The sequence below is a fragment of the Leuresthes tenuis genome, unplaced genomic scaffold, assembly GCF_036924035.1.
Source record: "Leuresthes tenuis unplaced genomic scaffold, fLeuTen1.0.hap1 SCAF_15, whole genome shotgun sequence".
NCBI lineage: Eukaryota > Metazoa > Chordata > Actinopteri > Atheriniformes > Atherinopsidae > Leuresthes > Leuresthes tenuis.
Window position 1 is genome coordinate 1,011,511 of NW_027325369.1, and position 13,751 is coordinate 1,025,261.

Genomic DNA, 13,751 nt, shown 5'->3' on the forward strand with positions numbered 1-13,751 from the left:
AACTTGACACAAGACTGTTGCAGAAACACAGGCAAGACAGGCAAAATTTCCAGTACAATGACGTTTATTTATACATCTATAAGTCACCTGAGCACAGATATATGGAAGGAAACAAGAATCAGCTGTGGATCTACTGAGGATCACTTGTGATCATTTACTTATGATTTGAAATCAATGATAGAGATACAAGGATAATATATTGTGGATCCATTGACAATCTGCTGTGAATTGGTTATTTTATAATCACCTAGAGCTCTGGAGAATCTCACGTGGATCAACAAAGAATCCGCTGTTGGTCCACTTTCGACCACAACAATTCACCCCCAGATCTCTTTTGGATCGCTACAAGATTACTATGATTCTCAGGGAAGTCGTAAAGATTCCCAGTGGATCTCCAGTAGATCTGTAATCAAAATCCGGAAGATATTTAGTGGATTTATTATAGATTATTTTTTTATTTAGCCAGGAAGGTCCTGTACAAGATCTTTTCTTCCAGAGAGTCCTGGTCTTTTGTGTGTTTTCAAAGTAACTGTGCAGATCTCTAGTAGATCCCCAGCAGATTCAAGTTGATCTCTAGTGAATTTTCCTTCTTTGGAGGTCTCTGGTAGATTCCCAGAGGGTCTTCAGTGGATCAAGTGTGGTCTCATGTTTAACTACGATGGGTTTATTGCATGTTAACTGATCTTTACACGTCTTCTTTAGATCCCCAATAGATCCGTGGTTCATGAAGAATCCGTCTCAGGGCACAGTCTCCATGTTGACACGGGAAAGGTTGAGGTCATTGTAAATGTTGACCGCGTTGATTGATCTCAGGTTGGTGAGCCGGTGTTTGAAATCAAGCAGGTGAGAATTGTTGACTGCCACCTTAAACTCTCGGTTTGTGCACAGGATTTTTATCTGTAAGAGTAAAACCGTAAAGTGTTAGAAACTTACTTACAAGTTCAAGCGCATAGTCAAGACTGAATATGAATGGAATAAGTGTCTGACCTCAAATGGCTGTCCCTGTACAAAGGGAAAGTGCAGCAGATCTCGCTCCTCTTTGCCCCACTTCTTGCTGAAGCAGCTGTTCCTGACAATCACCTTCTTGCCGCTCTCATTGAAGCGAGGGTTGAAGTGGAAGGCCAAATCACTGGATGCAGCGAAGTCAATTGTGATCCTAATCAACAACATAGTTCTCTGACAATTAGTTTATTGTAAAATATTATTATAATTTAAATATATTATCTATAATATAAACATTGATCACCCATGATGTTAACACTACTGACAAGTACAGTGAACTTGTGAACTTTACTTATTACACTGCAACGTTCTGCTCATAAAACTTACATCCTGGCATTCCCATGGATGTTAAATTAGACACTAGTTATCTAACAAAGCAGTTTTGCAGACCAGTCACACTCCCATCCCCACCTCACATGGTGACAGCATTCTGCAATAATATCAGTCGTCTCCAGTAGGACAGCCGTGGGCCCCACAAAAACTGCTTGGAATAGGCTCAAATAAGTCAGCTGAGTGTGAGACGCTCACACGACCTACAATATCCCCACATGCAAATCTGATCAGATCTGACGGCCCCTGTGAGAGCCTAAGCCATCTCACAAAGACCCCCACAACACATAGGACCCAAAGGATCTATTACTAAGACAACAGATACAACCTTAGATGTTCTATATCTTCGCCATGACTGGTCAGAGCTATTTTGGCAGGATTAGGAGGACCCATTTAATATTTGGTAGATGGTTATAGTGTTTTGGCTCATTGCTTTATATTGTACCTGCTGTCATCTGGGTTGCTAAGAGCAGCGAAAATATCTGCACTGTTCATGCCAACACATAAATCTCATGTCATTACATTCATACTGACTTGTCAGCATTGGGTTTGATGGTCCCAGTGATGGTTATGAGCAGTTTGTCATAAATTCCATTTGGCAATGTCTGTTTGTGGGGGACCACCTGTCAAAAAGTAAACAAGAAAACAGCTGTTTACCACACCCGTCTTTACTTCAGTCTTTCTTGATGTCTGTTTTTATGCTGTGCTTTTGTTTTTCTCACCAAACTGTGCTGTGAGATAGCAGGGATGGTTGGTCCAGGTCCAGGACCAGGTCCAGGTCCAGGGTTGGACCATCCTCCATGTCCATGTCCAGGTCCAGGGTTGGGCCATCCTCCAGGTGCAGCAGGTTGCATCATGCCTTCTCCTCCATGCTGACCCCCAGGCCAGGTGGGGTTGGCAGCTGGTTGACCTCCAGGCCAGGTGGGGTTGGCAGCCGGTTGACCTCCAGGCCAGGTGGGGTTGGCAGCTGGTTGACCTCCAGGCCAGGTGGGGTTGGCAGCCGGTTGACCTCCAGGCCAGGTGGGGTTGGCAGCTGGTTGACCTCCAGGCCAGGTGGGGTTGGCAGCCGGTTGACCTAAAAATTTAATTATTTCAGACTATTTTTATACAATTTCATTCTGGAGATGATTTTCTTTTCCTTTAAAAAAAAAAATATGGTGGATAGCCACCTTTCCTGAGTCTGGTTCTGCCAGAGGTTTCTTCCTGTTAAAGGGAGTCGTGCAATCTGTTGGTTTCCTTAGCTAGGATATTATTTTTGAATTGGCTCTACATGAATGAAATGGATTATTTTGAAATTAATTAATTGGGTTTCATTAGATTCTGATTACAATTAATTGAATTGCAATTGGCTTGAATTGGACTATATTATTTAAGTGCCTTGAGATGACATTTGTTGTAATTTGGTGTTATTCATACATCCATCCATCCATCCATCCATCCATCCATCATCTGCCGCTTATCCGGGGGTCGGGTCGCGGGGGCAGCAGCTTGAGCAGAGAAACCCAGACGTCCCTGTCCCCGGCCACTTCCTCCAGCTCTTCCGGGGGGACCCCAAGGCGTTCCCAGGCCAGCCGAGAGACATAGTCTGTCCAATGTGTCCTGGGTCTTCCCCGGGGTCTCCTCCCAGTGGGACGGGCCCGGAACACCTCCCCAGGGAGGCGTCCAGGGGGCATCCTAACCAGATGCCACCTCATCTGACTCCTCTCAATGCGGTGGAGCAGCGGTCATCATCCAGAAAAAGCAGAGACCTGATTCTGAGGTCGCCAAATCGGACTCCCTCAACACCCTGGCTGCACCTAGAAATTCTGTCCATAAAAGTTAGGAACAGAATCGGTGACAAAGAGCAGCCCTGACGGAGTCCAACCCTCACCGGAAACGTATCCGACTTACTGCCGGCAATGCGGACCAAACTCTGACACCGGTCATACAGAGACCGAACGGCCCCTATCAAGGAGTCCGGCACTCCATATTCCCGGAGCACCCCCCACAGGACTCCACGAGGGACACGGTCAAACGCTTTCTCCAAGTCCACAAAACACATGTAGACTGGTTGGGCGAACTCCCATGCACCCTCGAGGATCCTGCCGAGGGTATAGAGCTGGTCCACTGTTCCACGGCCAGGACAAAAACCACACTGCACCTCCTGAATCCGAGGCTCGACTATCCGATGGATCCTCCTCTCCAGTACCCCTGAATAGATCTTACCAGGGAGGCTGAGGAGTGTGATACCCCTATAGTTGGAACACACCCTCCGGTCCCCCTTTTTAAAGAGGGGGACCACCACCCCGATCTGCCAGTCCAGAGGCACTGTCCCCGATGTCCACGCGATGCTGCAGAGGCGTGTCAGCCAAGACAGCCCTACAACATCCAGAGCTCTGAGAAACTCAGGACGGACCTCATCCACTCCCGGGGCCTTGCCACCGCGGAGCTTTTTGACCACCTCGGCAACCTCAGCCCCAGAAATGGGAGGCCCCGTCTCCGAGCTCTCCGACTCTGCCTCCTCCGAGCATGTGTTGGTAGGATTGAGGAGTTCCTCGAAGTACTCCCCCCACCGACTCACAACGTCCCTAGTTGAGGTCAGCAAAGCCCCGTCCCCACCATACACAGTGTTGACTGTGAGCCGCTTCCCCCCCCTGAGACGCCGGATGGTGGACCAGAATTTCTTCAAGGCCGTCTGGAAATCGTTCTCCATGGTCTCACCAAACTCCTCCCAGGCCCAAGTTTTTGCCTCTGGCCTGCCGGTATCAGCTGCTTCCAGAGTCCCACTGGCCAAAAAGGCCCGATAGGACTCCTTCTTCAGCTTGACGGCTTCCCTCACCACTGGTGTCCACCAGCGGGTTCGGGGGTTGCCACCACGACAGGCACCGATCACCTTACGGCCACAACTCTGATCAGCCGCCTCGACAATGGAGTCACGGAACATGGCCCATTCGGACTCAATGTCCCCCACCTCCCCTGGGATATGCTTGAAGCTCTGCCGGAGGTGAGAGTTAAAGCTCCTCCTGACGGGGGATTCCGACAAACGTTCCCAGCAGACCCTCACAATACGTTTGGGCCTGCCAGGTCTGATTGGCATCCTCCCCCACCAGCGGAGCTGGCTCATTCCGGATCAACTATAAGATTCTGCTGCTCACCCACAAAAGCCTCAATGGACACGCACCTCCCGAGTTACAAGAACTCATCACTACACAATCCTCCACCCGAGTGTCCAGGACATACGGCCGCAAGTCAAGTGCACATATGGACACCCTTATGCCTGAACACACAATATTCGTTATGGACAGTCCATGACTGGCACAGAAGTCCAACAACAGAACACCACTCTGATTCAGATGGGGGGGGGGCGTTCCTCCCAATCACACCCCTCCAGGTCTCACTGTCATTACCCACGTGAGCATTGAAGTCCCCCAGCAGAACGAGGGAGTCTCCGGTAGGAGCATTCTCCAGTGCCTCCCCCAGGGACTCCAAAAAGGGTGGGTACTCTGAACTGCTGTTTGGTGCATAAGCACAAACAACAGTCAGGATCCGTCCCCCCACCCGAAAGCGGAGGGAGGCTACCCTCTCGTTCACTGGGGTAAACCCCAATGTACAGGCACACAGCCAGGGGGGTAATAAGTATGCCCACACCTGCTCTGCGCCTCTCACCACGGGCAACTCCAGAGTGGAAGAGAGTCCAACCCCTCTCAAGAGGACTGGTTCCAGAGCCCAAGCCGGCACCAGCTCCGGCTCCTTCCCCAACAGAGAGGTGACATTCCACGTCCCAAGAGCTAGCTTCAGTAGCCGAGGATCTGACCGCCAAGGCCTCTGCCTTCAGCTGCTACCCATCTCACAAGGCACCCGACCCCCTTGGCCCCTCCCACGGGTGGTGAGCCCGTCGGAAAGGGGACCCACGTCATGTTTTCGGGCTATGCCCGACCGAGCCCCATGGGCACAGGCCCGGCCACCAGGCGCTCGCTGCCGGGCCCCACCCCCGGGCCCCACCCCCGGGCCTCACCCCTGGGCCTGGCTCCGGGGGGAGGCCCCGGTGTCCATTTATTTTTCATCATAGGGAGTCTTTTGAGCTGTTCTTTGTCTGGTCCCTCATCTAGGATCTGTTTGCCTTGGGTGACCCTACCAGGGGCTTGAAGCCCCGGGCAACATAGCTCCCAGACTCATTGGAACACGCAAACTCCGATAAGGTGACAGCTCATGGGGGAGTGACAGCTCATGGGGGAGAGACCGCTCATGTGTATATATATATATAAAAACGAGGTGGAAATCAGTGTTATCTAGATAATTATGGATATTGCTTGTTTTGGTGTAGAAAGGTTGAAAATTGAATAAAACATTCTCATGCACATGGCATCCATAGTCATAGACGAACGCAAAACAAGAGACTGATGATTGTACCTGGCCAAGTAGGATTGCTGGGATTTGTAGGCCAAGGACCACCTGACTGGTTGTTGCCAACATCGGGCCCAAGAGCATCTGAGAGCTAGCGAGAGAGAGAGAGAGAATCTGCTTTCACACATCGAAACATTCAGGAGACACTTTGGTCCTTTTTTCAATTCAGGCATGTATGCACACAGGGGTTGTTCAAGTATGTATCACATTTTCTGTTTTAATGAGCTCTCACAGCTTGAAATGCAAGGGAGTGAATGTTGAGATGCATCTTTCTGCACTGCAAAGGAGGCATGAGACGCAAAAAAGTATGCTGTGTGTTTTCTTTACGACAAACTGAGAACAGCAGCGAGGGCTCTTTGTCCTTCTTGCGTTGATATCAGCATAGCATGGATCAACTGCTACATTTGCACAAGGCTCACCCACTTATCTTCCTGACATTTTAAAAGAGGGCTGGGTGGAAAATAAATGCTGTGCCCTCTACAAACATCTCAGGAATCCAGTGCATGTGTGAAAATCATAGAGAAAGACGGGTGTGAAGAAGTCAAGTGCTTCACAAGCTTCAGGATTCCTAGTTTTCAAGAGAAACTCCTGAAAATACCAGTTCTCAAGGTATTTAGCCACAATTATAAGGATTCTGTGAGCAGACTGTGAACCTTATGAGTTATTCCTCCTGTAGTATGTGTAAATATTTAATATATAGGATTTGTTTTAATATCTATACATAGCTATTTATGTGGGTTGGGTTTGGATTGGGATTCTTGTTGAGAACTCGTGTTTTATTATATATATTATCATATTACATATAGTGTGTCTGACTACTGTGTTCTTTACTCAAATATTTATATTCCTCTAGCTGAAGACCTACGCTGTTCAATAAAGATTAGAAAATAATTTACAAGTTCTAATTCTAAGTCATGACAGGAAGTAGACGACATTTGCATAACAAATCCCCACAGGCTGAATACAGCTTGCCTGCCAAATGCACGAGGTATTGCATTTTCACCATAGCCGTCCCATAATAATGCTGTCTTGTATGTGTGCAGTCGGGTTGCCAACAGAAGAACCTGTTGCAGGGCTGAGATTGCTTTTTACTACAGTATAGGTAATTAAACTGGATTAATCGTTTAGGATACATGTATTTATAAGCAAACCAGTCTTACTGTTGGTTGAATATCTATGTTTTTGATGGACTTACATAGACACCTTTCCTCTTCAGCAGTATTAATCAAGACCAATACACCGATACAATTGAGGAGGGCAGGGGAGTGTAGAGAGCATAATATTAATATTTAGAGTTTCAGATGACGATACATCATAACAGAATTCAAACAGCTTTAAACTAGATCAAGTAAGACTTGCATTTAGGTGTGTCCTCAGGTGTGTGTGGGGGTGCAAAGTGAGGGTGTGTTCAGTGACTGACTCCTCAGGAATGCTCTGAATTAAAAAGTGTTGGTTTAACAGATCCCTTCTACGGGAATGGGGGCTGCGGCCGGCGCTGTCTGTGACATCATCAGCAAAGCTGTTGCCAGGTTACAGACACAACGCTTCAACACATTTATAGGGATCTCTAAAGATATCAACCATGTCTCCCACTCTGCTACGCCTCCAACCTTCCAACGGTTTGCTCCACCATAGACAATAAAAGTTGAATTTACACTTCTTGTTCAGCAGCAACCTGTTACCGTATGGACTTTGAATAAGTAGTCCCAGGAAGCTGAAGAATCTGCAAGGACTCTGTGAGCCACATAGATGACATTAGTGCCATGACTGAGTGAGTGTACAGAAAAAAGCTGGAAAACAAACTTGAGAATAATGTGCAGACTTCAGCAGTGAAAAAGACCTTTAAAGAATCACCATTTACAATGCTGAAGGATTTGAATGCATATGTATGAAATCAATTCATGTGCAACTTAGTGTACATTGTATATATTACAGTATCATGTACTGCAAAAAAGTAGAGAACAAATGAAAATTTAATAATGAAAGTTGTTTTCCCAGTTTTCTCATGAATGAAACGGTATTTCAACTTTGGTTATAAGTGCACAATGTCCAACAGTTCCGCTTGATCAGGGTATAGTTTTGGATCCACGTTAGAGAAGAAGAATTGCTTGCTTGCTGAAATGCTTTTTCCTTGTAACCTTAAGCAAATTTATGAGTTTTTTTTACCCTGTTTAAAAGCTGTAATCGTGTTAGCAAAATACTCTATATAATATTTTTTATGTTTTTTCTCCATCATCATGAAAATGAGTCTTTAATCAGTAAAAAGTATACTTTTTCAGGGTACGTAAGGGGCCTCCAATTAAAGGGAAACTCTGGTATTTTTAAACCTAGACCTTATTTCTGGAATAAAATACATTCATCTACTCACCAAGAACAGTTTTAGAGGCTGCATCCTCTAAGCCCCGTTCACTCCATTATATGGATCTCCAGTTATCTAAATAACTCCGACTTTCACCAAACTGTTCTCGGTGAGTAGATGAACGTATTTCATTGGATTATGATTGTATTACAATTAATTGGATTTGAATTGGATTTGAATTGGATTGTACCTTTCATGATCATGCTTGGCTGTGGAGCTGTGGAGTGCAGGATTATCCCTCTAATTGTTTCAGGAAACTGTTGTGAATTAATTGATTTCCTCCTGTTCCCCGTCTCTAGCATCCCTGTAATTCTTGGCTACCCCTGGTTAGCACTTCATAACCATCACATTCTCTGGGTGGACCGTCGGAATGAAGCCTTTTCAGTCACACCCGTAAGTTTATCTCTATTCTCACCATCGTGGACCATTTTCCTCAGGCTGCTCACTTCATTCCACTAGATAAACTCCCATCATCCTCCGAGACTGCAGCTAGTAAACTATGTCTTCCGCCTTCAAGGCATTCCCTCAGAGGTGGTGTCTGGCTGGGGCCCCTAATTCAACTCACAGGTATGATGGGCTTTCTGTGCTGCTCTGAGAGCCAAGGTCTCTCTAAGCTCTAAGCCCCAATCCAATGGACACACTGAACGGCTTAATCAGGAGCTTAAGGCTGCTTACTGCTGCATTACCAACAACAACCTTTCATCCTGGAGCCAGCAGTTGAGTTGGATTGACTGTTAGATTGTTCAACAGTATCTTTGAAGTGCCCGTTGTAATTTGGCACTATATGAATAAAATTTAATTGAATTAATCATCAATCATTGTATATATGTATTGCTGTGGGCAGGGATGACCTCCTGTCCCATTCTTTGTTGCAGCAGAGTTTATTAATCCTCTGACTGAACACACTGTTACACCATTATGTCAAGTAGAGAGTGTGCAGAGTTGTCCATTAGCTTGTGTAGGCAGCATTCTTCTTTTCAACATCAGCTTCCAGGGCACAGAGCCTGACTTCTTTATCGGTTTGTTCAGTTATATCAATCATCTTTGACGTTTACGGTGGATTTAATAGACCACAGTTTATTTGAATAAACAAAGTAGCAGCAGAGTAGAAACCCCCTGGTTAGACAGCAAAAGTGATCAGTGTGTTAAATTCATTCATATGAAAACATTAGGGCTGGGCACATTAACGCGTTATTTTTGCGTTAAGTAATGAATTCATTATCGCCGACAATTATTTGTCTCCCATTAACTGAGTTTTTATCATTTTTATTGTAAACGTGTATTTTTATTGTAAACTGGCTTTTATTTTGAAAAGGTCCATCGTGAGCGAGCCGAGTGTGTTGCTTCCTGCTGCGGCTCACAGGAAACAGTCAGAAAAGAAAAGATGAAGCGGGTTAAACAAACATGGAGAAGGTTACCGAACTTTTACATTTTCATTTCAAAGTTCTTCCAGACGGCGCAGTTGACAGAGTCAAAGTTATTTATAGCACTGAAACGTTGAATTATCTTATCACCGGAGTACTTCCATCATATGACTGTACAAGTCCAATAAAAGTGCGTTTTATGCTGCTTTTGAATCCATTATTGGATTTTGCGTATATCAATGCGATTAACGCAATTAAAGAATTTAACATTTGTCCAGCTCTAGAAAACATTTTAGATTTATTTCGCCAACATTGGTGCCAAAATAAGCTGCATAAAATACAGAGTGCATGCAGTGTTTCTTGTCTTTTAACATCTTGTACAAAAATTGCAGGCAATTGAGGCAGGTCAACCTCTTTTAACTTGCTTCCCTCCGTTGTTTTATTAAAGTTGTCACAGTAATTCCATAAGCATATTCCAGAAAACTGGACACTAAACAGCCAAATTTAGTCTTTGCTATTGCTGCAGATTTCGAACTGAAGGATGTTTAACTAATGAATGTAGAGAGCACAACTCTCTCATGATACTGAATGATGTTCTTGTTATGATCAACTGTGCTTGCATGCACTTCACAGAATGATGATTTGCAATGATTTCTGAACCAAACTGTATTAGTTATAGTAGTTATAAACACGAGTTGAGGTATGTAGCAACATCCTCACAGCAGACAGGAAAACAGACACTGACAAACAGTAGCATCCTGAAACTAAAGACAGTTTCAGATGAGAGAAGAGTTGGTGAGGCCTGCCAGCTGAATCTGAAGACTGTAATGAATGACTTTATACAGCACAAAGTCTGTGGAGAACTCCTGTAAGTTAGACCTTTGTTTTCCATCCTCACCGGTGTCCTGCACTGTCCCCAAGTGTAATTTCATCTGCTGCCCTGCTCCCACATCAGACTTTCTCACACTGCTACTGACTTTATGCTTGTTTTGAAGTTTCTAAAGTTCCCATTTGTTACTGTGACGTTTATTGTGAAACTTAAACATTTGTCACTCTGCTGGTTAATATGGTTTGATTATTAGATGAATTCATATGAACCTGAACAGCTCTGGAAATGTATTGCACATGCGTCTGATCAGTCTTGCAGATCATCCAGATCATGGATCCTGAATCATCATTATTCAATGTGGAAATGCAAACTTATTACTTGGCTTACCCTCTATTTGGCTTTGATGGCAAATTAATTGCATGATTATATTTCAGACCACCCCACAGATTTAGTATCTTCCGAAGTTTACTCTCAGAATTTAAAATATAATCAGGTGCCGACAGGAACAATGAGCCGTACATTTTTAACCAGAGCATGAGCAAAATCCAATTATGCAAGGTTGTGTGCAAATTTGAATACGTTATCAGATGCAATGTATTGACTTTCAACAATATTAGAACAGTAATTCATATTATGAACCTTTGCGATTTGAGAAGATTATAAGATTAATGTAAACTAAACCTTCGGTAAAACTAGCTGCTTGAAAATCACGGCCTGAGAGCAGGAATACAGAATGAGAGCAGCACAGTGGGGAAACACATTAAAGATATGGTTAGATTTGTTCAGCTATTGCTCTAAAAGTGAACACTTCATTACTGTGTCCTCCATGCTATTTTTCATAGGCTTTTAGGGTTGTGATGAAATTTAATGATTATGTCATTCACATAATTGCAGGAAATGATTTGAGTGTCTCAGTTTTGTTTTAGGCTACGACTATACTCTAAACTAAAGATATATATTCACATGTATGTCTATTTGCATTTAAGGCTTACCATGTCCACAGCAGAGAACAAGCAGGCATGCACTGAAATGAGGTCTCTAAATGAACATGAACTTGGTACTCAGTACCTCAGCTCCTTTAAATGGTAGAAAACAATGTGGACATGTCTCCAACTTAATAATGTAGGTGGTGCTCTGCAGATCCAAAGCAGATATCCCCAGCCACACTCTTTTGTTTAATTGAAAAAAAAAAAGTTTAATTAAAGGGAGACTTTAAAATAAATCCAATCTTGTAGCGTTTTAACCATCTTGGCCATTGCACCATGTGATTTCACATTTCCATTTCAGAAGTTCTAAATCATTCATTTATAACTATTACACAACCATTTGCTTTTCATTTGAATGATGAAATAAAATTATAACCAATTTAACTGCAACCAGATGCTCTGGATATTCTTTCCTTTACTCCCTATCAGACCCATTTGATTCTGCACGTTAAATAAAAGAATAAAGCAAAAAAAAGACAATAACTAATACTAATAATACTGAAAAATAGTTAAACATCTAAAATGAAAAAAGAGACTTACATTCATGCTGCTCCTCGGTGACCTGAAACAAAAAGAAAGACATTTGAAGGCAGTAGATGTTCAGGTTAAAGCTCGTTTTTACTGACTGGAAACATCATCCACAGTGTAGATCATACAGTCTGTCAGAGGTCTGTAAATGTTTGGTCTGATTTTACTGATTTTAGTTTAATTAAATCTAAAAATGTTTTATGCGATTCCAATAAACTGAAACACCATTTTATCCAAATTCTCCTCATCAGTTCTTACTGCTCGGCCAAGCGGGTTAAAGTTGCCTAAAATTAAAAATAAATCAATTAAATCCATGGAGTTGATGATGAACGATTGATCATTTATTTACTTGGGTTATAAAGAAAGATTTTATGTGATCACTGCCATGAACGTCTCTTTACGCGTGTGTGTGGTCTTTGTGCCACGTGACTGTATGACTGCCCGTTAGAACAAAACGTGTGTTTTCAGACTAAAACCTTTGCACTGTGTTGAGAAACAAACCAAAAAAAAAAACGTGAACGCGCATTATTGATTGATAAACGTGCAGAAGGATATGTGATCCATGCACGCATTTTCCAGCTGGGACTGATGCGCTGTCGCTGCGCGCTTTGTCACATATGCAAGTACAGAGGCGATCCGCTCCAGATGCGCCTCTGAGCCAGCACGTGGCGGACGGAGGCAAAACGGGCGCACTCTGCGTGTGCTTAGACACATTAAGCCGGTATCATGGAGCTCGCCGCTCAAACTAGGTGCTGTTGTCACGAGAGGAACGTCAGCTGGTTAATATGGCGCAACTGATATGTGGAAGAGCCTTCTGACTTTTGTTTTCCAGTTTTTGCCCTCTGTTCATTGAACTCCTCTGGCTGCCCTTAGCCGCCTGCATCAGATCCAAGTCCCTGATGTTAGCTACAAAGAGCTTAATGGAACGGCTCCATCTACTTGAATGCTCTTGCAAAGGCTTCTGTCCCAACTGGGTCCCTCCGTTGGTCCCAGGATTGTCGTCTAGCAGCTCCTACACCACGCCTAAGACAATCCAAACTCTGTTCATGTGTCGTCCCACGATGGTGGAATGACCTACCGAGCGCTACCAGAACAGGGGCGTCCCTGTCTATCTTCAAGAAGCTCCTGAAAACCCAGCTCTTCAGAGAGCATCTCCTATCCCAGCACTTACCTTGTACTTCCCTCCCCCCTCTATCTCTGCACTTTATCTTTCTGCACTTCCTTCTATGCCTGCACCCTATCTCTACTCTGTCCCCTCTGACAGAGTCGGACTCCTGGGTTCCTTCTATGTAGCTTATTGTTAGCTTTTTATAAAGCTGTTATATCTTCATTTGTAGGTCGCTTTGGATAAAAGCGTCTGATAAATACAGAAACAGATATGAAAGGTGTTTGCACCGATTTGCAAATTGCGTCTTCAGTAAAAGGACAGAATGCTTGTATTCAGGATTGTTTCTGACCAATCGACGGTCTGCAGTATTTTCACGTCACTTTTTAGCATTTGCACGGCTCACATGGAACCTTGGCTGAAGTATTATTTATGTGGTTCTACCTACAATAATAGTCACGGTCATTTTATTTCAGTTATCACAACATGGCGTCGGCAGCAACACATTTCTAGAATGTCAACAACTCAAGTCTATAACAAGAAAGAAATATATCCTCAACCAACGTGACCTATAACTGCCTATTCAGGTAGCATGTGCACCCCAAAAGTGATATAAATATATATAAATTATTGTCTAAGATAGATGACACAATGTCTCTACCATCCTCAAAATGGGAGGCAGATTTATCCATCAGTTCTAATCGTAACTTATGGCCAAAAAGATGTTTGAATACCTTCAAAATGACTTGAAATCCTAATTTACAGCTCATACAATACAAAATTCTTCACAGAACACATTATACAGGACAAAGGATGTTCAGGATGGGTCTAACACACTCAAACATCTGCTCACATTGCATAGATA

General features: G+C 43.9%; 1 protein-coding gene and 1 long non-coding RNA gene across 2 annotated transcripts; both read right to left on the bottom strand.

Moving 5' to 3' along the window:
* Positions 1-46: 46 nt before the first annotated feature.
* Positions 47-4,514, bottom strand: lgals3b (lectin, galactoside binding soluble 3b). The gene is made up of 6 exons (XM_072365836.1): positions 4,493-4,514; positions 2,147-2,407; positions 2,055-2,110; positions 1,867-1,955; positions 988-1,156; positions 47-897 (listed from the first exon to the last, which is right to left on the bottom strand). Exons 1-6 carry the CDS (start codon positions 4,512-4,514, stop codon positions 739-741), a joined length of 756 nt encoding a protein of 251 aa, XP_072221937.1. The 3' UTR covers positions 47-738.
* A 1,205-nt stretch (positions 4,515-5,719) lies between these two features.
* LOC140270204 (uncharacterized) lies at positions 5,720-12,175 on the bottom strand. Its single transcript, XR_011907693.1, has 3 exons — positions 12,131-12,175; positions 11,794-11,815; positions 5,720-5,806 (listed from the first exon to the last, which is right to left on the bottom strand). It is a non-coding gene; the product is annotated as an uncharacterized lncRNA (long non-coding RNA).
* Between the last annotated feature and the right edge of the window lie 1,576 nt (positions 12,176-13,751).